Here is a 27,149-nt window from a genome sequence, read left to right as displayed (position 1 = left end):
TTGACAAATAAACATCAAACATTTATCAGAATTTTGAATTTTACAACATCCTGGCTGTAATAGAAACACAGATATGGGCAAAAACACAGGTACGCTGTGTGCAAATTATATCAGCCTGCTTTGCTGGGCAACCTCCAGGTCAGGGGCTATAAATGCTATTCCGACCCCCTATATAATGGCCGCCCCCACCTCCTGTCCTATCTCATTCACCTCCACCCCTCACACCTTCCTCTGTACACCTCATCTTCCCTCCTCTCTCATTATCCACCTCCCTCCCCCCACCCTCTCTCAGCAATGTTAATAAGCAACACTGAGCAGTTAGATTGGGGGAAGGCATGATGTATCCAGCCCCTACTATGTCAGTTGCCCAAAATGAAAGACAGGTAGTATGGGAATAGTTGTAACCTGTTTTATTGACCTGCACTGCAGCACTCCCTACATCAGGTAAACATTTTTCAAGCTTCTTACATTTAAAGGTTGCCTTGCATGACAGCTTTCATCAACCTGCTTTGCAGGAGTTACACGTGCAGATAAACATGACTGATTGAAGATTAAGATAGAGGAGGGGATGGATGAATGGGTAGAAGGGGATGCAGGAGTCAGAAGAGGATAGGCAGAGAGAGGTGGGGAGAAGGAGGTGGATTGGGAGATGGGGCCAGGAGGAGATGGATAAGGAGAGAGAGAGGAAAGGGGAGATGGACATAGGGAGAGGGGACAAGGAAGAGATGGACCGATAGGGAAATGGAGGCAGGAGGACATGGATATGGATGGTGGGAGGAGATGGACAGATAGGGAAATAGGGACTGGATAGAGGGAGGGGCAGGAGGAGATGAAAAGAAATGGAGGGGTGGGAAGAGAGGGACAGATAGAGAGAGAGAGAGAGAGAGAGAGAGAGAGAGAGAGAGGATGGGGAGGAGTGGATAGATACACATGGGTGATGAGGATGACCTAGAGACTGGCGCAGAGGAAGAGGATGACTGAGAGTCTGGGAGGTGGGATGGGGGGGAGGGCAGGTGGAGGCGGAAGGATGACACATGGGAGAATGGAGGGAGGAAGATGAGGTTGCAATATACACTATGTGATCAAAAGTATCGAAACACCTGGCTGAAAATGACTTACAAGGTTATGGTGCCCTCCATCGGTAATGCTGGAATTCAGTGTGGAGCTGGTGCACCCTTAGCCTTGATGATAGCTTCCGCTCTTGCAGGCGTACTTTCAATCAGGTGCTGGAAGGTTTCTTGGGGAATGGCTGCCCATTCTTCATGGAGTGCTGCACTGAGGAGAGGTATCAATGTTGGTTGGCGGGGCCTGGCACAAAGTTGGCATTCCAAAACATCTCAGGGGTGTTCTGTAGGATTCAGGTCATGACTCTGTGCCATTACAGGGATGTTATTGTCATGTAACCACTCCGCCACAGGCCATGCATTATGAACAGTTGCTCGATTGTTTGGAAAGGTGCAGTTGCCATCCCCGAATTGCTCTTCAACAGTGGGAAGCAAGAAGGTGCTTAAAATATCAATGTAGGCCTGTTCTGTGATAGCGCCACGCAAAAAAAGGGGCGCAAGCCCCCACCATGATAACAAATGACCACACCATAGCACCACCACCTCCAAATTTTACTTTTGGCGTTACACACGCTGGCAGATGATGTTCACCAAACATTTGCCATACCCACACCCTGCCATCAGATTGCCACATTGTGTACCATGATTTGTCACTCCACACAATGTTTTTCCACTGTTCAATCATCCATTGTTTTTGCTTCTTACACCAATCAAGACGTTGTTTGGCATTTACTGACATGATGTGTGGCTTATGAGCAGCTGCTCAACCTTGAAATCCAAGTTTTCTCACTTCCTGCCTAACTTTCATAGTACTTGCAGTTGATCCTGATGCAGTTTGGAATTCCTGTGTGATGGTCTGGATAGGTGTCTACCTATTACACATTATGGCCCTCTTCAAATGCCAGCAGTCTCTGTCAGTCAACAGACGAGGTCGGCCTGTACGCTTTTGTGCTTTATGTGTCCCTTCACATTTCCACTTCATTATCACATCAGAAACAGTGGACCTATGGATTTTTAGGACTGTGGAAATCTCACATACAGATGTATGACACAAGTGACACCCAATCACCTGACCACATTTGAAATCCGTGAGTTCTGCGCAGCACCCAACTCTGCTCTCTCATGATGTCTGATGACTACTGGGGTCATCGATATGGAATACCTGGGAGTATGTGGCAGCACAATGCACATAATATGAAAAACGTATGTTTTTGGGGATGTCCAGATACTTTTTATCACATAGTGTATATAACTAAGAAAACAATCAATATTTGACAAAATAATTTAATTGGATGTATAACAAAATCTACTCATCAAGTGGCGGCAGAACACACACACACAAAAGAAAGTTATAATTAGGGAAGTTTTCAGAGCCAGTGGCTCCAAAAGCTTGCCTAATTATTTCTTCTTTGTGTGTGTTCTGCTGCTGCTTCAGGAGTAGATTTTTTATCTATTCAATTAAATTATTGATTTCAAGGAATCCAGTGTCACCATCAGTGGAGAATGGTACTGCATAATGATGGAGAAATTACAGCATGCAGTTTAGGCAAAATATTTGTGAAAACTGCAACAAAAGTGCAGCTGCATCATGGAAACGTATGTCCCAATTATGCAAAGGTTGTAATGCAGAAGTTACACTAACTCAAGTGGTCGATACTTGAGCATCCATTGTATAGTTCTAATATCTCCCAATGTGTTTATCACACCTTTAGTCACTTAAAAAAATGATTTCAGAGTCAATGATTCCTGTCAAATGGAAATGTGCAGTATGCTGTTAGGGACTTCTTCATGAAGCAAGACATGGTGTTTTACGAAACAGTTATCTTCGGTCTGATGTGTCAATAGGATGATTGCCTCAATGCTCGCGGCAATTTTACTTGACTTGCATCCCAGTTCTGGACTGTATGGCCTTCAAATGGAAAATTTTTGATCACCCCTTATATATAAGTATGTCCAGGGTCTCCTCCAAAACTCTTCAATTGACTTCAACCAATTGGCATACACACAGCAAAAGTTATGAGTATCAGCACTGTGGAGTTTATAACCTCCTAGCTCCAATAGGAGTGCAGATACAGACAAAAATGTATTTTTTCAGTGACTGCCATATAGGTAGCCATGCACAACAGGCATGTTGTGTAGTACCGCTCTGGTTTATTGACCTGTTTTGTAGGGCCTACATGTTGGAGAAAAGGGATGGAGGTGATATACAAAGAGAGGGGGAGGAGGAGATGGACATATAGAGGTAGGAGGATTAGGTATATGGAGAGATGGGTGGAGGAAGAGAGGGAGCAGGAGGAGACGTATATATGTGTTGAACAAACATGCAGGAGAAACTGCAGGGAAAAGGCTAGTAGTAAATAAATGTTTCTCAACTGTTTTAAATTTTAATTCAGCAGTGATTTTTCTTCTGTATAAATGTGGCTATTTATTATGTTTTCTATTTAGGAATGGGGTTGGGATCCAATCCTGGTGTTTGGAGCAGTTGTTGAACAGGATTATGGAAATGAAGCAGAGAGATTTCTTACTGCTGATCCTACACAGCAGTTCCTTTCAGGAAATTTTACCCATATTCCACTAATTACAGGAACCACAAAAGATGAATTCAGCTGGAAAGCATTGCGTATGTTGACATTCTTTCAATTACATATGTACAGTTAATCATTTTATAAATAGTGTTTCATGCATGTTCATAAGTTAAAGATTTTTTTTTAGAACTGTGAAACAACATGAGCATGTACTAAAAGAAGTCCATGATAACATAAAACACAGATACATTGTGTACCTGTACTATCCTGCTTCTACATGTCTACAATACTCTGTGCCAATGTGCTCAAAACATACAGTGAGCAGCACTACACTTAAACCACACCATTGACTACACTGCCCCTTCCATGCACATACATTAACTTTTCATTCACTGGAGTACCCTCTATAGTATTAATAAATGAAATCCAAATGTGAGCCTACAATCTGTGTTGTGTTTTTGAGCTGCTGTGCCACATTTAGTTTGGACAATTTTGATGCAATTTTTATTTCAAACTTATGGACATGAATGTATTGTATGTAATAAGAAATATTAATATTGATCAATGATAGCAAAACATACGGGTAACAGAATTGCTATTTTAGAATTCAAACTGAAACATTTCTGTACAGTTTCATTACTGCAACAAGAAAGCAATTTAAAATAGTTCTCAAATAAAGAAAGTCGTGTTTAAAATAAAGTTGTGGTATGTTTTCCTCCTAATTGTAAAAGAACTTTTACATTTATTACTTTCTTCCTCCCTGGTTTTAATTTGTTTTATAGATAATGAACAATTCTTTTGTGGTTGTGCTTTCATAATATTTCTTTTGATAATTATGTGTTTGTTTACTGTTCCGGTTGTTCTGCCAGTGGTTCTGCAGAATATGGAGATGCAACTGTAGACTTAAGGCCTCCATTCAGAGCAATAGCATGAGGGAAAACAGGAAGCATGTTTCCCACAGGGGGAGACCTCTCATTAGACATTCCATTACCTATACATAGTGTTCAGTATGAAGCTGTGAACTATGTTCATTCAGCTGAGCAAAAAACTCACCCATAACAATAAGAAGAGCCATTGTATAACAACACAAAATACTTAAAGATAGAGCTCACTTTTTCATGAACAGGTGAAATATTTGATCATTTATGACCGTGAATAAAACCAAAATCTTCTCCAGGAATAGGATATTGTAGGGAGACAAAATATAAATATTGGAATCCTTATAATGAGCTTTGAATAGGCACAATATCATACAAGTGCCACTACATGCTACAGTGTGTCAAAAAATAGCTATATCCATCAAATCATCTAAAAACACAATCAAAAAGGGCAATAATGCTACTTCATAATTAATTTTTAAGCACTGTATCTACTGTCCTTCTCTTTTCTTACTGGGCCTCTCACTGTTTACCGCAATGCTCCCACAGTCTCTGGCCTCAGTTTCTTCCCATCCGGTATTGTGCGATGTGTTTTGTTCCACTTTTCACATGTATTTTTCAAGCAGTCTCTCCTTGTTTCCCATAACATTTCTTTTGATACTTTGAATATGCTTTAGACCACTTCATTGTTCATAATTTCAAAAATTTCTATTTTTGGAGATGGGTCAAGGACTCACACTCGTAGCAAGAAGAACCTCATGAATCTGAAAGATATCAGAAAAGTGTAACAACAATGGAAATTCATAGATTGAGCAAAACATAAAGTAAGTGAAAGTCAACCACTCATTGACAGAAGATCGATGTGTGGAGCACAGCAACACATAATAGAAAACACTGTTCACACTAGCTTTTGACCACTAGCTCTTTTTCATGGCCACAGGAGTGTATGTTTGTGTGCCTGCATGGTTATGTCTGCAAATGTGTGTACCATTGCTGGAAAAAGAGCTAGTACTTGAAAAATAGTGTGACTGCTGCTTTCTGTTATGCACTACTGTGCTTCACCCATTGATCCAGTATAGGTGAGTGGTTGCCATACCCTTATTTTAAATATATCCAAAAATCAGAATACAAGCAATGGAAGGAACACACACACAGGTGCACACATACACTCCTGGAAATTGAAATAAGAACACCGTGAATTCATTGTCCCAGGAAGGGGAAACTTTATTGACACATTCCGGGGTCAGATACATCACATGATCACACTGACAGAACCACAGGCACATAGACACAGGCAACAGAGCATGCACAATGTCGGCACTAGTACAGTGTATATCCACCTTTCGCAGCAATGCAGGCTGCTATTCTCCCATGGAGACGATCGTAGAGATGCTGGATGTAGTCCTGTGGAACGGCTTGCCATGCCATTTCCACCTGGCGCCTCAGTTGGACCAGCGTTCGTGCTGGACGTGCAGACCGCGTGAGACGACGCTTCATCCAGTCCCAAACATGCTCAATGGGGGACAGATCCGGAGATCTTGCTGGCCAGGGTAGTTGACTTACACCTTCTAGAGCACGTTGGGTGGCACGGGATACATGCGGACGTGCATTGTCCTGTTGGAACAGCAAGTTCCCTTGCCGGTCTAGGAATGGTAGACGATGGGTTCGATGACGGTTTGGATGTACCGTGCACTATTCAGTGTCCCCTCGACGATCACCAGTGGTGTACGGCCAGTGTAGGAGATCGCTCCCCACACCATGATGCCGGGTGTTGGCCCTGTGTGCCTCGGTCGTATGCAGTCCTGATTGTGGCGCTCACCTGCACGGCGCCAAACATGCATACGACCATCACTGGCACCAAGGCAGAAGCGACTCTCATCGCTGAAGACGACACGTCTCCATTCGTCCCTCCATTCACGCCTGTCGCGACACCACTGGAGGCGGGCTGCACGATGTTGGGGCGTGAGCGGAAGACGGCCTAACGGTGTGCGGGACCGTAGCCCAGCTTCATGGAGACGGTTGCGAATGGTCCTCGCCGATACCCCAGGAGGAACAGTGTCCCTAATTTGCTGGGAAGTGGCGGTGCGGTCCCCTACGGCACTGCGTAGTATCCTACGGTCTTGGCGTGCATCCGTGCGTCGCTGCGGTCCGGTCCCAGGTCGACGGGCACGTGCACCTTCCGCCGACCACTGGCGACAACATCGATGTACTGTGGAGACCTCACGCCCCACGTGTTGAGCAATTCGGCGGTACGTCCACCCGGCCTCCCGCATGCCGACTATATGCCCTCGCTCAAAGTCCGTCAACTGCACATACGGTTCACGTCCACGCTGTCGCGGCATGCTACCAGTGTTAAAGACTGCGATAGAGCTCCGTATGCCACGGCAAACTGGCTGACACTGACGGCGGCGGTGCACAAATGCTGCACAGCTAGCACCATTCGACGGCCAACACCGCGGTTCCTGGTGTGTCCGCTGTGCCGTGCGTGGGATCATTGCTTGTACAGCCCTCTCGCAGTGTCCGGAGCAAGTATGGTGGGTCTGACACACCGGTGTCAATGTGTTCTTTTTTCCATTTCCAGGAGTGTATATGCACTCCTGAGTGTGCAGCCCCCCCCCCCCCCCCCCCCTCCACACACACACACACACACACACACACACACACACACACACACACACACACACACACACACACACACACACACATACACACACAGAGCGAGAGAGAGAGAGAGAGTAACAGTTTGTTTCACTTCCATAAGTTAGTACTGGCAGTACTCACTGGTTGTAGACTTTTCATTTGAGGTATATTTGGAATTTACTTGTGAATAGGTCATGAGTCATTTTTTACCCCACTGTTTATTTCTTTAGTTGTCCATGTGCTTCTTATTTTAAGTTGTCCTAAATATCCAAATTTGTCAACTGTTTCTGTAATTACAATTCAAACCTAATATTTTCTTATCAGCAAACTGCTTGTACTTCATTTTTGTCTCACTGTAATTAATCTTCAGTCTTACTGTCAAATTTGTACAGTTCAGTTCCTCCATCCTTTGCTGAAGTTCTACTGGGTTTGAAAAAAACAGGACATCTGCAAATAGAAGGTCATTCAGAGACCATACATTTATGTATACTCCTCCTTTATCTCAGTTTTATGATCTGAAGATGTCTTCAAAGTCTACAGAAAATAGTTTGGTAAAATGGAGTCTCTCTACCCAACACATACCTCACTTTCAAACTTTTCACTCTACTGATGTAATCAAATGGAAGTTATAGCAAAAAAACACAAGACAATTTCTGGACAGAAAGTAAATATTTGTGCCCTTCAGGCTGAATTAATCAAGCAAAATTTGAAATAGATATGTTGAAGTGAAAAAAATATTTTGGGATCTGGGTAAAAGCAACAAGTAATGGCAAAAAGGGAAATAGGTCAACAGCTTCATCTACTTTTGAGCTTACAGTACCCATTAACTCTGATTTGTTACCTGAAGCATGAAGGTAGGAGCCTCATCCAGCTGTGGGTCACAGTAGGGTGCAGCAGACCTCTAGCAAAAAAACTTGGTGTAGTTCAGTACCAAATGAGAGTTGGAAGAAAAGAGTCTTGCTGCTAGATAATAGCCATGGGAGAGGCATAGGCCAGATGGTATGGGACAAATTAGGAACAGGGTACCAGGCCACAAGTGCTGTGAAGCCAAGTGCTAGTCTTAGTAACATGACAGAGAGCACAGGAAATTTGTGTAAAACTTTGACAAACAGGATTAGGTTATCATAGTAGGAGGAGCAGGAAACAGTCTGGGCAGAGACAGATATTGCAGTATTAGGGGTGACCACTGTTTAGATTTCATTAACACATACATTTATTCCTTGTTAACTTATTCCTTAGTAACTAATAATGATGACCAGTTTATCGACTTGGAAAATACAGTATATTAGTGCACTGAACAGTCACAACCTAGTGCTGAAGTTTATTATTTAATTGTACCACAAAACACAATTCAGATTTACACAAAAATGTCATGGTTTGCAATCAGTATTGTTTTTTAATAATTTATCAAAGTAGAATATGCTCACATAGTTCAATTAATTCAGTCCATCATTATCACAATCATGTCAAACAATCACTCATTTTGGTGATAATAACCTCCTACAACACTTGTTAATAACGATACAGTTCACTTAAAATGTTCAATAATTTAGGTTACAGAATTATGTTAAAGTCTGTAAACATTAATATTAATGAGTTTTGCAGTTGTTGGTGCAAATATTTTCCCGTAAAAATTGTGCAGGACTGTGGCTGAGAATGCACCTGACATATTTCTAACCATAAACTGCCAATTTTGGATGGTGTCCAATTACTTATAGGCAGGCATAAGGATAAACTGTTGTTTTGTAAATTAAATTACATTTTGCAAATTGGCTAGGCTGGATAATACTGTTTTATTAACTACAAGACTAATGTGCTTTTGGTTTATATAAAATGTTGCTAGTTAGAAATTTTTAAATAATATGTTGACACTAACATTCTTATGCAATGTGGAATCCCTTGTTTACACGTATGAGCACCAAATTGCAAATTGGGGTAAATTACATGAAATTTTTAATTAGTGGTTTCATTAATCAGTTCTCTTCATCATATTGTACAGAAAAGTAACATAACAGAAGTACACAGTCAATGTGTAGAATCTAACAATGGCTATGATGAAATGTGTGATGGAAAATGAAGTGTCTATGAAACTGAACACTAATTAATTCTTCAAGTGATTAGTTTCTGATAATGTAAAGCGGATAACTGTAAATTCAGAATGCTTAGCTTTCTGTTGGTGTGGGTCATTACATGGTCTTCTACACCTCCACCTACTTCTACATCTATACTCTGCAACCATCATGAAGTGCAATTCAGAGGGTATGTCCCATTGTACCAGTTACTAGGGTTTCTTCCCATTCAATTCACATAAGGAGCATGGGAAGAGTGATTGTTTGAGTGCCTCTGTGCATGCAATAATTATCCTAACCTTATGCTCATGATCCCTAAGTGATCGATACAACATAGTGCTGTTATGCTGATTAGTTCATAAAGTTTCACACATATCAGATTATATTGTTAACTTTAACTTTTAATTAACATGATATACAGCCAAACTAAAGTTACTCCTGCAATCAACCTAGCAAAAAGGAATTTCTAATCAATAAATTTAAATGCAGGAAAGCTTAATTACATTTCTGGAATATCAGTGCATATGCCACAAGATACTTATATAACAGTATTGAAAATATAGCGTAAAATTCGAGAAAGGAAAAAAATAGGAAAAGAATTTATTAACAGGGGCTGTATATTTAACATTTGGGTAAGAACCACCATGCTATATCACAAGCCATGTAAACACAGAGTTGAGTTGGCTGCTGCTGACAAATGAAATCACACATTAGTGCAGTGCCTCTTGCTATTGGGAGGTGGGGATATACTAGACATGGCCTACACATGAATAAGAGAGGGAAAATTGGATGACTGATCTTCTTGCAGAAAATGGTTGGGGGGCCACTATCCCACACAGGAAGATCTCTGTGCTCACTGGCATCAAAGAGGTAACTTGTTTCCATTATAATCAGGATTCAGGCATCTTGTTATGAAATAAGTTAAATTCACAGAAGAGCCTCATAAAATGTTTAAGAATGCACAGAAAAGTAAGACTGGCTTATATGATCAGAATGTTAGGTGACTAGGTAACAAGGTAGAAGAGCTTCCTGTCTGTTTGCAAAATTTAGAAAGCTCTGAAAAGATAGACAGCCTCTGCTTATCAGAGTACCACATGACCATAGGGTTAGAAAATTAAATATAAAAGCTTATACTTTAACTTCTTATTCATGCAGAACTAATATGCGAAAAGGAGGAATTATTACACATATTAAGACAGAGCACAAGTTTTAAAACACTGAGACAAGTCAATTTTGCGGAGATCAGCACATAGAGGTGTGTGCTTATGAATTAACACTGAAAAATAGCTGACTTTCAGTTGTAGCTGCGTGTAGGTACCCCACAGGGAAATTTTGAACTTTTATGAAGAATATGGATTCCCTACAGTGCTATCTATTGGACAGCAGTTAGCAGTTAATACTCCATCATGATTTCAATATACTATCTTTGTCAGAAAATTTCCAGGAGAGGTTTTTTAAAAAGTAGAACATTACTCTTACTAAGTAATAATCCTAGCTGCTGTAGAAGTAGTCCCTTTGGGTATCTGTACACAGTTGCCAACATTTCTGAAGGTCTTGGAAGCAAGCAGGGAAACTTTCAAATGTGATGCTTGTAAGCTCATTTGTTGCAGACCATTAGATGTCTGCAATATCTTAATGAAGCTTTCCCTTCAGTCACCTTTTCACTCATGAAAGTGAGAAAACATTGCAAGGTGAGAGGTTGGGTGGATATAGTGGATGTGGGATGGTGATAACAGAATGTCTGGCCTGATAGTAACAGATAAAGCAGTATGGGGTCTTGCACTGTCATGCAGTAAGAACCAGTCCTGGGAATACCACAAATCAAGGCAGAGATATCAAACTGCTTGTCACAAATGTTTCAAGACTTCAGTGTAAAGAGTTTGGTTCACTGTTTGACCTGGAGGAATGTACCTGTAGTGTACCCTTTACTATCAAAGAATGCACTCAACATTGTCTTTGTTCTTGAACATTGTCATTTAACTTTTCTCAAGGCTGGTGATCCTGGACTCCACCATTCAACACTTTGACACTTTGTGTGAGGGTCATACTCGTAGCACCACCTTTCATCCTCAGCAATATCTTTGACAGAAATTTGAGCTCACATCTGGCTCTATACAGTAGCTCAGCAGAAATTCTTCATCTTTCCTCTTTCAGTTCATATATTAGTATGAGGGCCAAGTTTTGCGTTAAATTTCTGTTTCCCTAAATCTTCACATAAATTCTTATGATGAGCACCATTATTAAAATTAAGTTCCTCTGACACTAGACGCACAGTCACATGACAGTCTTATTGGAATAACTGCATTACATGCTCCTTGTTTGCATTGGTATGTACTGTAAGTGAGCTACCAGCTCTATAGTCATCTTGCACTGAATCTTTGGCTTCACAAAACCTTTTGTGACACTCAAAAACAAGACTTCTTGAAAGTGTCTTGCCTGCATTTGCTTGCTTAATCATTGTCCATGTTTAGAGAGGTTTTCTGAAGCTTAATGCAGAACTTAATGTTTACTCTTTGCTCACAATCAGCATCTGTTGTGTCACCATAACTAATGTGCCAAGAACGCAAACAGTATGCTGCTAAACACAGACCTGTCACCTAGTGAATTTACGTGGAAACACGGCCAAGGTCATTAGTAGGACACACAGATACTAGGTGACATAAACATAACACTTGTTCCTCTTTAGTATTGCAAACTCAGAAATAAAAAAACTATCCTGGAACCTTTCTGACAAAGGGAGTAGATTTTCAAAAGGGTTCTGTTCAAAATTGTAGTCTGGAAACCTTATTTGGGTCTTACAATTTGATCTCAATAATTAACTTTCTAACCTAGGTGGATAAACACAGTAGGACTCTAACTGATAATGTTTCCTTTGATGAAGCTCAAAAGGCAAAAAGGAATACAAACGTCTCAAAAATGTGATTGACAGGAAGTGAAAGACAGCTAAGCAGGGATGGCTAGAGGACAAATGTAAGGATGTAGAGGCTTATCACACTAGGGGTAAGATAGATACTGCCTACAGGAAAATTAAAGAGACCTTTGGAGATAAGAGAACGACTTCTATGAATATCAAGAGCCCAGATGGAAAACCAGTTCTAAGCAAAGAAGGGAAAGCAGAAAGGTGGAAGGAGTATATAGAGGGTCTATACATGATCTTGCTGATCATGATGCACAGTTAGGATAAATGAGATAGTGCCTTACAGTGTAGATAGCCCTAAGTGGAATTAGATTTCAGGACAAACATTTTTAAGAATAAAAAATCCAGGATGGAATAATGGGAATATTTTGAAAAGGAGAGACTGCTACTCACCATATAGAGAAGATGTCAAGTCAAAGACAGGAACAAAAAAAAACTGCTAAAAATCTGAGCTTTCAGAAAAAAGGCCTTCTTCTAAAGTAGACAACATGCATACACTCTTACAACAACAACTCACACATTCATGACCACTGTCTCTGGCCACTGAGGACAGACTGTAATCAACTGCAATGTGTGTGTTCTATACTTTAGAAGAAGGCTTTTTGACTGAAAGCTCACATGTTTAGCAGTCTTTTTGTTGTGCCTGTCTGTGACTCAAAATCTTCTCTATAAGGTGAGTAGCACCCTATCCTTTACATAATATTGACAATAGTATGAAAAGTATAGATTACTACCCACCACATAGTGGAGATGCTGAGTCATAGATAGGCACAACAAAATACTGTCAAACAGATAAGCTTTTGGCCAAAAAGGCCTTCTTCTAAAGTAGAGAATTGGACAACATTCACACACACACACACACACACACACACACACACACACACACACACACACACACACACACACACACATGTGACCACAGTCTCTGGCAGCCGAGGCTAGACTGTGAGCAGCGCAGCATTCTTTTTTTTTTTAATTTTTTTATTTTTTTTAAAGGCTAACTTATTTGACAGTCTTTTTGTTATGCCTATCTTTGATTCAGCATCTGCACTATATGGTGAGTAGTAATCTATCCTTTTCGTAATATTGTCCTCATTCCATCCTGGATTTTCCATTATTCAGATTTTCATTTTTAAGAATAATTTACAAGAGATGATCTGAGATTACATCTATAATGAACCAAATGCTCACATAATATCTAATCTAGTCCACAATAAACCTATATGATTATTTGAAAATAGCTTTCAACATCAACTAATCAGAAAGGACATTAAGCAGAGATGTAAAAAACCATGGATCACTAGAGGGTTTAAAATATTTTGTGAAAGGGAAAGGGTATTGCATTTGTTGGCAAGAACAAGTACAGATCCAGCAGTTGTTGCTAACCACAAAAACTACTCAAAATTAATAAGATATGTTATTAAACATCAAAGAAAATGCACATTATGTGATGAATCAGCAATTCCAACAACAGACTAAAAGCTATATGGAATGTACTGAAATGGGAGAAAGAACAATCAGTCAACAAACAGGATAACATCACTATTGAATTAAATGGAAGCACTATAAATGATGAGTCACAGGTAGCAAATACTCATTTCTTAAATACAGTAAAAAGTATAACAGAACCAGTTCAAGAGCAAAATCAGAGCACTATTTTCAAAAAGCAACTCTCGTAAAATTCCATCATATGAAAGTATTACCACCTTCTCCTGCTGAAATTAAGAAAATTATATATTTTCTCGAAAGTAAAAGCTTATCTGGAGTTGATGGAGTTTCCAATCAAGTAATAAATATTTTCCCATGTAATAATAATAATAATAATAATAATAATAATAATACTGTACTCAACATCGAAAGATCCACTGCATATGTATAAAAACAGTTTACAATTCTTGATACATAGCACAATAATATATTCTTCTGAATACATCATTATTTAACAAAATGATTAAATTACAAATAAAATGGGGCTTAACACTATTTACATATTTTTTGAAGCACTTTTTATTCTGCATGTAAGTATGGTATTCTTCCAATGCGTAAAGTGGATTTTGTAATAGGAATTTCTTTCACTGAAATTTAAGCTTCAGTGTGGGTAGGGTCATAACTTTACTGGGTAGTGCATTGACTAACTTTAAACCTGCATATTGTGGACCATTTTCCTAGAGTGCTGTTCTTGGCTGTTAATGTAAAATTTGTCTTTATTTCTGGTATTGTACTGATACAAATCAGAACAAATGTTGGGCTCCAATCTTTTAACAAGTAAAATGGCTTTTAGAATGTACATGTTTACTATGGCTCATACACCAGATTTTGGAAACAAACCATGGCATGATTCCTTATATTTTGCTCCACAGATGATTCTTATAGCCCTTTTTTGAAGTAGCAATAGCTTATTTACATTTGCTTTGGTTATTGCTCCCCAAATTTCTGTTCTGTAATTCAGCTGAGAGAAAAATAGTGCATGGTATGCAGTCTTTAGGACTACAATGTCTTTGCAGAATTGGACTCGCATTCGGGAGGACGACGGTTCAATCCCGGGTCCGGCCATCCTGATTTAGGTTTTCCGTGATTTCCCTAAATCGCTTCAGGCAAATACCGGGATGGTTCCTTAGAAAGGGCACGGCCGATTTCCTTCCCCATCCTTCCCTAATCCGAGCTTGTGCTCCGTCTCTAATGACCTCGTTGTCGACGAGACGTTAAACAGTAATCTCCTCCCTCCTCCTCCTCCTCTTTGCAGAACTTGCTGATCATATTAATGGAGAATATATTCTTAGACAACTCACATGCTAGAGTGTCAACATGTGTGTCCCATTTTACACTGTGCTTTGCATTGTTAAACCAAGGGATTTTACACTAAACTCTGTTTTTATTAATTCATTGCTTATGTATAGTTTAATTTCATCATTAAAACTACTGCTGGCAACTCCATAATACATGTTTTATTACTGCTTACATTTAAGTTGCTCTCATTATATTACTAAACAATTTCATTTGTCACGTTATTACAGTGAGTCACTAGTTCATTAAATGATTCCTTTTTACACACAATGGATGTATCAACTCTGAGTGCAATATCTTACTTCATTTATATAAATCAAAAACAGAAGAGGACCCAATACTGAACCCTGGGGCACTCCATATTTTATATTAGCGATTTTGGGTTTGTGAACACCACTTTCAGTTTTAAGCAGTACAAACTATTTTCGGTTACTCATGTAAGATTTTATTAGGTCATGTGCAGTACTCTGATGCCAATGTTCCATAGCTTTTCTAATAGGATTGTGGCATTCACATAATCAAAAGCTTTCTCAAGGTCAAGGTATATACCAGCAACATGTTGGATGTTTTCGATGCACTTATTATCTCTTAATTAACTGAGCAGCTGCTGTGCTTGTTGATTTACATTTTAAGAAACCATTTTTATTTTCAAATATTAGCTTGTTCTTCTGGAGAAAGTTTATAATTCTGCTGTATATGACTTTTTCAACTATTTTGAAAAAGACAGGAAGTATTGAGATTGGTCTGTAGTTTTGAATTTTTAGTTCGTCTCCTTTTTTAAAGATTGGCATTACCAGAGATATTTTTAGTCTGCCTGGGAAAGTGCCTGATTCTATTATATTATTTACTGCTACAGACAGAGGAACAGAAACATTTTGTCTGCAAACTTTTAATGCATTAATACTGAGGCCGTCATGCCCTGCGGAACTGGAAGATTTTAGAGAGCTAATGATGTTAAGTATTTCTTTGCAGTTTGTGGGGATTAGATATATTCTATGCTCAGATGGATGCCTTTAAAAATATGCTATGTTTGTCATTGATAGCTTCCCCTACGGAAGAAAAATATTTATTGAATATGTTAGCAATTTCAAGTTGATCTTTTACTACCATCCCACTGTGATCAGTAATAAAGTCCATACAGGATTTGTCTCTGCCTGTTCCCCAGACACCAGTAGTAACACTGTGTGAAGCCTGAAGCTTGTTTGCAAGACAGTTGCTCCTGGTCTGTATTAATAAATCTATATAGTATTCTTAATAAGTTTTGAAGCCCTCCTTTAGCTTGAGATTTTGTCTATTATTCAACATTGTGCCATGGAATAATTTTAATTTTTCCCTTGCTTCAATGACTTTTGTTTATATTTTTAGTTTGTTTAACTTTTGTGGCTACAACTGGGCATGTGGTATCAAAACAGTAGTAGAAATCAGCAGCAAATCTATCATAGGAAAAGCTATCATTCTCAACCCATGGTATATGTGCTAACATGCAGTTCAGTTCATTGATATTATGATTATACATAATTCTTTTGCTTACATATAGATTCTTTTTAGTAAGAAAGGACATCTCATTTGCCTCCAATTGAAGCTGTACTGCATGGTGATCAGAGATGGCTATTTTTAGAACTGATGTAGTGTAGGAAAGATGGGTCATGTTTGTTATTATATTATCCAGACATGTTCTGCTGTTGCCAGTCTCTCTAGTTGGTCATGGATAAGTGGGGTCAGATTGAATTCATCACATAGGTGGTGTAGCTTTTTGGTGTGGCATCATTGGTTAATAAGTCTATATTTATATCCCCTGTTATTATAGTGTTTGCATAGCCATTTAACCCAGAAACTGTACTGTTTATATATATCAGCAAGTCAGATAGATTTTTGAAAAATGTATCCATACCTGCCCCAGGTGGCCTATACACACCAATAATTGCTATTTTTCTCTACCCCATTTTAGAATTATTGTAGCAAATCCTATGATTCCTTCTATGCAGAATGCACTTAAGTCAATAACACTGAAATTACTTGTTTTAGCAGTGAAGATTGCTATGTCACACCCAGACTTGTTTTCCCTACTAAAGGCACAACAAAATTTCATGGAGAGTGGTTGACTAATGCTAATTAGGTCTTCAGTGTACCAATGTTCAGTTATGACTAAAATATCAGGTTTGTCAAGACATGTAATAATATGCATATCATTGTGCCTGTTTTTAAGACTACTGAAATTCTGGTGTATGACATTAAGTCTGAGTTTCTCCTTCTGGACTATGCAGGATAATTATGAGCTACCAAACTGTCCAGCAGGATTTACAAGTTTCCCATGCTTGCCTGCAGTGGCTGTTTGTCTGGCAGATTCCGATTTGGTGGGATGTGCCATTCCATGGCAATGCACTCATTTACACCACTTTGTCGAGAATTTTGTCTAATTTCCACACAATTAATTTGCTGGCAGTCTTTTTGCCTCTTTTATTCATGTGCATACCATGAGTTGTGTGCATGTCTCTATCTATATTGCTCACATTTACCAGGGACACATTGTGAAATTTATTACATACTGCTTTAAGCCTATCATTTGTCTTGTGCACTTCCAAGTTCACTATAAATTGTTCCATTAGATTGTGTCTCTGTGAAATATTAATGATAATTACTTTAATGTTAATCAACTTACTGAGTGCCACTTTCATGTGCCTGATAACATCATTTGCTTGGCTTGATTCTCTTTTTTTTACATCATTTGTACTTCCCATGATTAAGACACAATCATCTGATGAAAAAGACTCACTGTTTTGCATACACGGCTTCACCACAAGAGAAAGAGGTGCTCCAGGTTGAATGTGAACCACAGCTGTAAGGTCATCCTGGATACTCGTGATGTTTTGCACTATTCCACGACCGAGACTACCTCCATATATTAGAATCCCTGTCTTACATTAAACATATAACACAACTCAAGGCATTTTTTTCCAGAGAGATTTAAATATCCCAGTGTTAATCCCCTCTATAAGAAATGTTACAAGAGTGTTGTCAATAAATATCAACCTGTTTCACTAATGTCACGACTTCGCAAAGATTTGAGAAGACGATGTATTCTAGAATAACATCCCATCTGAGCAACAATAAAATCATTAGTAAACCACAGTTTGAATTTCAGAAGAGCAAGAGCTGCTCTATTGAGAATACCAGTTGCATATTCATTCACCAGATTTTACATGCATTAAATAACAACACAATTTCAAGAACTGGTTTTAAATGATGACTGTAGGAATATACTACAACCCCCTTCATATCACTCACTTAGGGATCATGAGAATCATATTACAATAATTACATTACAATATTACAATAATTACATCTTGCCCAGAGGCATTCAAACAATCACTCTCTCCGAGCTCCATACATGAATGGAATGGGAAGGAACACTAATAACTGATACAATGGGATGTACCCTCTGCCATGCACTTCATAGTGGTTTGCAGAGTTTAGATGTAGATATAGACGTAGATTCTCTTAGACACACTGAGGTTCTATGGAGTTGATAATATAGCCAACAACTGAATAGTGTGATATGTAACAGAAGGAATGCAAACAGTTGGAATTAGTAATTCAACCAATGTAATCAGGGGACGTTCTTCTCACTGGGGAGAAATCATGTACAGGGTTCCCGAAGTATAAATTGTATGTCCATAATTGTTCCTCATGTATGTAAACAATCTTCTGGCTAATACACAACAAGAAGAATTTGTTTGTTTTGTGGATGACACTAGTATTGTAATCAATACAAACACACCTAAAGCAACAGGAGATGTGGTAAACAATATTCTTTAAAAGTTTCATTGCCTGGTTTTCTGCTAAAGGTCACACTCTATTACAAAAAGGATAGTTGCTACTCACCATATAGTGGCAACACTGAGACTCAGACAAAAAGACTGTCAGAAAGTAGGCTTTCAGCAAACAAGATCTTTGTCGAAAATAGACAACAGACACACACACACATGCAACTCTTACACACATGACCACAATCTCTGGCAGCTGAAGCGAGACTGCCAGCAACAGTGCATGATGGGAGAGGCAACTGGGTGTGGGTGTAAGGAAGCGGAAGGGCATGGAGAGGGAGGGATAGCAGGGTAGGTGTGGGGGATAGTAAAGTGTTGCTAGTGGAGGTGTGCAGTGATGATGTGGAGAGAGAGTAGGGCTGCTAGGTGCAGTCAGGAGGTTAGACGGAGAGTGGGGGAGAGATGGGGTTCAGCAAAAAAGCAGAGAAGTATAAAAACTGCATACATTAGTGGAATAGAGGGCTGTGTAGTACTGGAATGGCAACAGTATAGGGGGCTAGATGGGTAAGGAAAATTATTAACGAAGGTTGAGGCCAGGAGTGTTACAGGAAAGCAGGAATGTAGGATACATTGCAGGGAGAGCTCCCATCTGCGCACTTCAAAGAGGGCTGATGATAGTGGGAAGGATCCAGAAAGCAGAGGCTGTGAAGTAGTCATTGAAATGAAGGATGTCATGTTTGGCAGAATGCTCAGCAACAGGGTGGTCCACTTGTTTCTGGCCACAGTTTGTCAGTAGCCATTCATGAGGACAGACAGTTTGTTGGTTGTCATTCCCAAGTAGAATACAGTACAGTGGTTGCAGCTTAGCTTGTAGATCACATGACTGAATTCACAAGTAGTCCTGCCTTTTGATGGGGCAGGTGGTTGCCATGACCAACTATATCTTCACTCACAATTACTTCTCTTTTGAAGGTATTAGCTACAAACAAATTCAGGGCATGGCTATGGACACCTGCATGGCACCATCCTATGCCAACCTATTCATGAGCTGTCTAGAGGAATCCTTCCTAAACACCCAGACTCCCAAACCCCTCACCTGGTTCAGGTTCATTGATGACATCTTCGTGATCTGGATTGTGGGTGAGGACACCCTGTCCACATTCCTCCAGAACCTCAATACCTTCTTGCCCATTCACTTCACCTGGTCCTACTCAACCCAAAAAAAACCTTCCTCAATGTTGACCTCTACCTCAAAGATGGCTACATCAATACATCTGTCCATATTAAACCTACCACCCACCAGCAACAACTCCACTTTGACAGCTGCCACCCATTCCATACCAAGCAGTCCCTTCCATACTGCATAGCTACCTGTGGCCATTGCATCTATTGTGATGAGTGGTCCCTCTTGAAATACAACGAGGGTCTCACTGAGGCCTCCAAACCTTGTACAAAAACAGATCTCCCATGCCTTATCTTTCCAGTCACCCACCACCTCCCATAGTTCCACAATCTGGTCACAGAGGAGCTTTCCCCTCATGACTCAGTACCACCCAGCACTACAGCAACTGAATTACACTCTGCACCAGGGTTTTGACTGCCTCTCATGGTGCCCTGAAATGAGAAATGCCCTACCCACTATTCTTCCCATCCCTCCCACAGTGGTATTCTGCTGCCCACTGGACCTACACAATATCCTTGTCCATCCCTACACAACCCCTGACCCCAACCCCTTGAGTCATGGCTCATATCCTTTTAATGGACCTAAATGCAAGACCTGTCCCATACATCCTCCGACCACCAACTGCTTCAGTCCAATCACAAACATCACCTATCCTATCAAAGGCAGGGCTACATGCGTCACAAGTCATTTGATCTACAAGCTAAGCTGCAACCACTATGCTGCATTCTATGCGGGCAAGACAAGCAAGAAGCTGTCTGTCCGCATGAATAGCCACTGACAAACTGTGGCCAAGAAGCAACTGGACTACCCTGTTGCTGAGCACGCCACACAGTACTACTTTCTTCATTTCAGTGACTGCTTCAGAGCCTCTGCTTTCTGGATCCTTCCCACTATCATCAGCCCTCTTTGAAGTGCGCAGATGGGAGCTCTCCCTGCAATGTATCCTACATTTCTGCTTTTCTGTAACACTCCTGGCCTCAACCTTCGTTAATCTTCATGGCCTGTGCCATCTGAATCCTTCCTACCAACACCAGCTTTTCTGAACTGCACAGATGGGAACTTTCCGTCCAATATATTCTACATTCCCATAACCCTCCTGGCCTCAACTTTCATTAGTCATTGTCCGCATCTCGTGGTCGTGTGGTAGCGTTCTCGCTTCCCACGCCCAGGTTCCCGGGTTCAATTCCCGGTGGGGTCAAGGATTTTCCCTGCCTCGTGATGACTGGGTGTTGTGTGCTGTCCTTAGGTTAGTTAGGTTTAAGTAGTTCTAAGTTCTAGGGGACTGATGACCATAGATGTTAGGTCCCATAGTGCTCAGAGCCATTTGAACCATTTCATTAGTCATTGTCCTTACACATTTAGCCTGTTCCCTGTTGCCATTCCAGCGCTGCACAGCCCTCTATTCCACCAGCGCATCCAGTCTTTTTATTTCTCTCCTTTTCTGCTACCCCCACCCTCTCCCCTGCTCTATGTCTAACCTCCCAACTGCACCCAGCTGCCCTACCCACTCTCCACCTCATCCCTGCATGCTCCCACTACCAGCACTTTACCGCCCCCCACCCCTACCCTGTTATCCGTCCCCCTCCCCATCCCAGCCTTCTCCTTACCCCCATCTGGTTGACTCTCCACTACTGCTCGCAGTCAGGCTTCAGCTGCTAGAGACTATGGTCATGTGCATTTGAATTGTGTTTGTGTGTGTGTGTGTGTGTGTGTGTGTGTGTGTGTGTGTGTGTGTGTGTGTGTGTGTGTGTGTGTATGTTGTCTGTTTTCAACAAAGGCCTTGTTGGCTGAAAGTTCACTTTCTGACACTCTTTTTGTTGTGCCTATCTGAGATTCAGCATCTCCGCTATATGGTGAATAGCAACTATCCTTTTCATAATATTGTTGCATTCTGTCTTAGATTTTGCTTTGTTTGAAAGATAACACACTCAGTTTTCTGCACATCTAGAGATACTACACCAATGATAAGGGTAACACAATGTGTTGAAATAATAAATAGGGTGGAAACTTCAAAAATTTTCAGGATGGTTCAGCTTCTCTTGGCCACATAGCTATTCATATGGACAGACAGCTTGCTAGTTGTCATATGCACAATGAAACCAGCACAGTGGTTGCAGCATAGTTGGTAGATCATGTGCTGCTTTTACACCTAGTCCTACCTTTGATGGGATACAATATTTTTGTGACAGGACTGAAATAGGTGGTAGTGGTAGGATGTATGGGGCAGGTCTTGCATCTAAGCCTGTGGCAGGGATAGGAACATTGAGGGAAAGGATTGGGAAAAAAATGGTTCAAATGGCTCTGAGTACTATGGGACTTAACTACTGTGGTCATCAGTCCCCTAGAACTTAGAACTACTTAAACCTAACTAACCTAAGGACATCACACACATCCATGCCCGAGGCAGGATTCGAACCTGCGACCGTCGTGGTCACGCGGTTCCAGACTGTAGCGCCTATAACCGCACGGCCACTCTGGCCAGCAAAAGGATTGGGAGCTGGAGTGAATTGAGGACGGACAAGGGTACTGTGTAGGTTCAGTGGGCCAACAAATACAATCGTGGAAAGGGTGGGGAGGGTAGTCGGTAGGAATTTCAGGGCACAATGAGAGGTAGTCAAAACCCTGACAGAGAACGTGATTGACTTACTCCAGTCATGGGTAGTACTGAGTCATGAGGGCAGGGCTCCTTTACAGTCAGACAGGTGGCATGTTTGCGTTGGAAGCTCACTGGAGAGGCAAGACATGGGAGATTTGTTTCTGTACAAGGTTTGGGGTTTGGGAGAGGAAAGAGGGAGTAATTTCAGCTTCAGTGAGACCCTTGAAATATTTGGAGAGGGACTGCTCATCATTATAGGTGGGCCAAGCATGAATGAATAGGCTGTATGGAAGGGACATCTTGGTGTGGAATGGGTCACAGCTGTCAATGTGAAGGGTGGTTGGTACATTAGATGTGACAGAGCTACAAATGTGGCCGTCCTTGAGGTGGGTGGGTGTCAATATTGAGGAAGTTAGCTTCTTGGGTTAAGGAGGACCAGATGAAATGAGTGGAGGAGAAGGTATTGAGGTTCTGGAGCAATTTGGATAGTATGTCTTCACCCTCGGTCCATATCAAGATGTCATCAATGAATCAGATCCAGCTGATGGTTTTGGAATGCTGGATGGCAAGGAAGGATTCCTCTATATGGCCCATGAATAGGCTGGCATAAGTTGGTGCCATGTTGGTGCCCATTGCTGTGCCATGACCCTGATTGTAGGTGATGCCTTCAAAGGAGAAATAATTCGGGTGAGGACATAGTTGGTCATAGCATCCAGGAAGGAGGCTGTAGGTTTGGAGTAGCCAGGCATTGGGAAAGATAGTGTCCAATAGCAGCAAGTGTAGAGGAACATGGCATCAACAGTGATAAGGAGGGCGCCATGTGGTAAAGGAATAGGAGCTCTGGGGAGCAGGTAGAGGAGAGGATTGGTGTCTTTTATATAGGATGGTAGCTTATGGCTTATAGGATGAAGGTGTTGGATCATGTGATAACAGATTCTCTAAGTGGGGGGGGGGGGGGGGGGGGGGGGTCAGTAACTGACCACATTTGGGCATTCTGGATGGTCAGATTTAGTACCTCTGTTCATCTCAAACCTACCAACCAACAACAAAAACTTCACTTTGACAGTTGCAACCCATTCCATACCAAGAAGTCTCTTCCATACATTCTAACCATCCATTTTCATAGCATCAAGGACTAGCAGTCCATCTCCAAATATGTCAATCCTCTCACTGAGGCCTTCACAGGCCAAAGTTAACCCCCTTCTCCTCCCCAACACCCAGCCTCTTACAGAAACAGATCTCCCATGTCTTGCCTCTCCAGTCAGCTTCCACCACCAACATGCTGTCTGTCCAGCCACAAAGGAGCCCTCCTCTTGTGATTCAGTGCTACCCAGAACTGGAGCAAGTGAATCACATTCTCTGCCAGGGATATGCCTACCTCTCATAATGCCTGAAATGAGTGATAGCCTCCCCACTCTTCTCCCCACCTGTACCACATAGGTATTCCAATACCCACTGAAAGCATGGCTCATATCTCTGCAATAGACTTGGGCACAAGACATGTCCCATACATCCTCCCACTACCACCTTCTCCAGTCCTGTTACAGGCACCTCCTACCCCATCAAAGGCAGGGTTACTTGTGAAAGCAGTCACATGAACTACCAACACAGATGCAACCACTGTGACACTTTCTATGAGAGCACAACAGTAAACAAGCTGTCTGTCCACATTAATGGCCACCTCCAAACTACGGCCAAGAGAAAGCTGGATCACCCAGTTGGTGAACATGATGCCCAACATGATATGCTTCAATTTAATGAGTGCTTCACAGCTTATTCCATCTGGGTTCTTCCGACCAATACCAGCTTTTCTGAAATGCACGGATGGGAGCTCTCCTAAGCACGTCTTTTGTTCTCATAACCCCCCTGGCCTCAACCTTCACCAATTTCTGGTCCTTCACCTGCATATCCTCTTCACTGTTCCTACTCCAGCACTACATACACCTTTCATCCTGCCAATGGACCTACAAGTTCTTTCCCCTTCTGTACTTTTATTCTTTCTTCCCCCCCCCCCCCCCCCCCCCCCCGCTCTTCCCCTGGCATGGTCACCTGACGTGGCACCTAGGAAGTCTATCCTGTCCCCCCATTTCTCTGCCCTCCATCAAAGGCCGCACTGACATCTTCCCTCACCCCTAAGCCTCCCCACCCCATGCCTCCTCCTTACTCCCACTACCCATCATAGAAAATGGCTGCTCACATCACACTGAGTTACAGTCGCACCTCAGGACCCAGTCATTCATTCATTTCCATGTTCGGTCAGCATTTCCAAAAAATAACAGCTGTGATAGCTTTGTCATTTCATTCGTAAACATCATGTACTGTGCACGGGTTGTCCAGGAGTGGGCATACAAGTAGGTGGCTTGGATCTTCTTCAGCCCTGCAGTCACAAGAGGTGTCTGCACTTGCTGGAAGGTTTCCCCATTTCTTCAGGTTGGTCTTGCATCGGAAGACACCCGCTCTTAGGCGGTTGAGGGACCTCCGTACAGGGTATTATAGGTCTGTGCCAGGAGCTAGTTGTTCTTTTGGTGATACATCCATGGGCAGTGAGCTCTTCCATGTTGCAAGACGAATTGCCTCCGCTGCTCCCTCCAGTGGCACAGTCCTAGCAAGGAAACTCAGGACTGGGTGATTTGTCTCAAGCTTAAATATTTTAGCACTCTTTTTCATCATGCATGTCTGTCACTCAACACCTCCTCTCTGCCGTGAATAGCAATATACTCTTTCCATATTCTTGTTATACAGTCCTTGTCTTTCCACTGTTAATTATCTAGTTTATTCCAACACGTCTTTGAGCATTGTGCTATTACATTAAAATCACAAATATTTTCCCCATTATTACACCGATCTGTTGTGTTGCTTCTCACATCACCACTTTGTTTCATTTTGTCTGTTATGATTTTATGCCTCATCGAACTGTTTATGGAATTCCGTATGCACACCTGTTTCTTGATTTCACAATTTATTAATCTTCATACATGTACCATTATTTACAGTGTGCATTATATGAATATATTTCTTCTCTGTTTTCATTACATATCATCAGGATGTATTATGCCTTTACTGCTAGATTTTCTTCTTTCTCATATTTTCTTTCAGTTCTTTCTGTTGAGAGTCTTTTTGGGGTTGCCACAAATACAAAACACCTGATTGTTCCAGGGGACTACCAATTTATTTTGTAGATTATTTCTGTATGACATTCATTAGAATAAATGAATTGCTTTTCGTATGATTCTTCGACTTGCGCCATAGGGTGGTGGGGTTTCGGGTTCCGCTGGATAGGTCAGGAGTCCACTACACGCAACAAGCGGCTACACGGGTAGCAGGGGTTGTGTGGCGTGGGCTGGGCGGTTTTTTAGGTTAGATGGCCTTGGGCAAGTACAGAAAGGGCAACAGCCTCAACGGTTGCGGGGCAAAGTCAGGACATGTGGGGACCAAGCAGCAATCGGTATTGTAATTGTCAACTGTCGAAGCTGCGTTGGTAAAGTACCAGAACTTCAAGTGCTGATAGAAAGCACCAAAAGCTGAAATCGTTATAGGTACAGAAAGCTGGCTTAAGCCAGAGATAAATTCTGCCGAAATTTTTACAAAGGTACAGACGGTGTTTAGAAAGGATAGATTGCATGCAACCGGTGGTGGAGTGTTCGTCGCTGTTAGTAGTAGTTTATCCTGTAGTGAAGTAGAAGTGGATAGTTCCTGTGAATTATTATGGGTGGAGGTTACACTCAACGACCGAGTTAGGTTAATAATTGGCTCCTTTTACCGACCTCCCGACTCAGCAGCATTAGTGGCAGAACAACTGAGAGAAAATTTGGAATACATTTCACATAAATTTTCTCAGCATGTTATAGTCTTAGGTGGAGATTTCAATTTACCAGATATAGACTGGGACACTCAGATGTTTAGGACGGGTGGTAGGGACAGAGCATCGAGTGACATTATACTGAGTGCACTATCCGAAAATTACCTCGAGCAATTAAACAGAGAACCGACTCTTGGAGATAACATCTTGGACCTACTGATAACAAACAGACCTGAACTTTTCGACTCTTTAAGTGCAGAACAGGGAATCAGTGATCATAAGGCCGTTGCAGCATCCCTGAATATGGAATATAAAAAAAGGGAGGAAGGTTTATCTGTTTAGCAAGAGTAATAGAAGGCAGATTTCAGACTACCTAACAGATCAAAACGAAAATTTCTGTTCTGACACTGACAATGTTGAGTGTTTATGGAAAAAGTTCAAGGCAATCGTAAAATGCGTTTTAGACAGGTACGTGCCAAGTAAAACTGTGAGGGATGGGAAAAACCCACCGTGGTACAACAACAAAGTTAGGAAACTACTGCGAAAGCAAAGAGAGCTTCACTCCAAGTTTAAACGCAACCAAAACCTCTCATACAAACAGAAGCTAAACGATGTCAAAGTTAGCGTAAGGAGGGCTATGTGTGAAGCGTTCAGTGAATTCGAAAGTAAAATTCTATGTACCGACTTGACAGAAAATCCTAGGAAGTTCTGGTCTTACGTTAAATCAGTAAGTGGCTCGAAACAGCATATCCAGACACTCCGGGATGATGATGGCATTGAAACAGAGGATGACACGCGTAAAGCTGAAATACTAAACACCATTTTCCAAAGCTGTTTCACAGAGGAAGACCGCACTGCAGATCCTTCTCTAAATCCTCGCACAAACGAAAAAATGGCTGACATCTAAATAAGTGTCCAAGGAATAGAAAA

General features: G+C 41.3%; 1 protein-coding gene across 1 annotated transcript in view; it reads left to right on the top strand.

Moving 5' to 3' along the window:
* The window catches only part of LOC126458243 (esterase E4-like), a 149,712-nt gene that overhangs the window by 66,445 nt on the left and 56,118 nt on the right, over positions 1–27,149 (top strand). The window contains exon 6 of the mRNA XM_050095142.1: positions 3,510–3,684. Coding sequence (XP_049951099.1) covers positions 3,510–3,684 — 175 coding nt within the window. The remainder of the gene's footprint in view (positions 1–3,509; positions 3,685–27,149) is intronic.

Source organism: Schistocerca serialis, chromosome 2, assembly GCF_023864345.2.
Source record: "Schistocerca serialis cubense isolate TAMUIC-IGC-003099 chromosome 2, iqSchSeri2.2, whole genome shotgun sequence".
In the NCBI taxonomy this organism is placed as follows: domain Eukaryota; kingdom Metazoa; phylum Arthropoda; class Insecta; order Orthoptera; family Acrididae; genus Schistocerca; species Schistocerca serialis.
The sequence above is the reverse complement of the archived record's forward strand: the minus strand, read 5'-3'. Positions and strand labels throughout refer to the sequence as shown.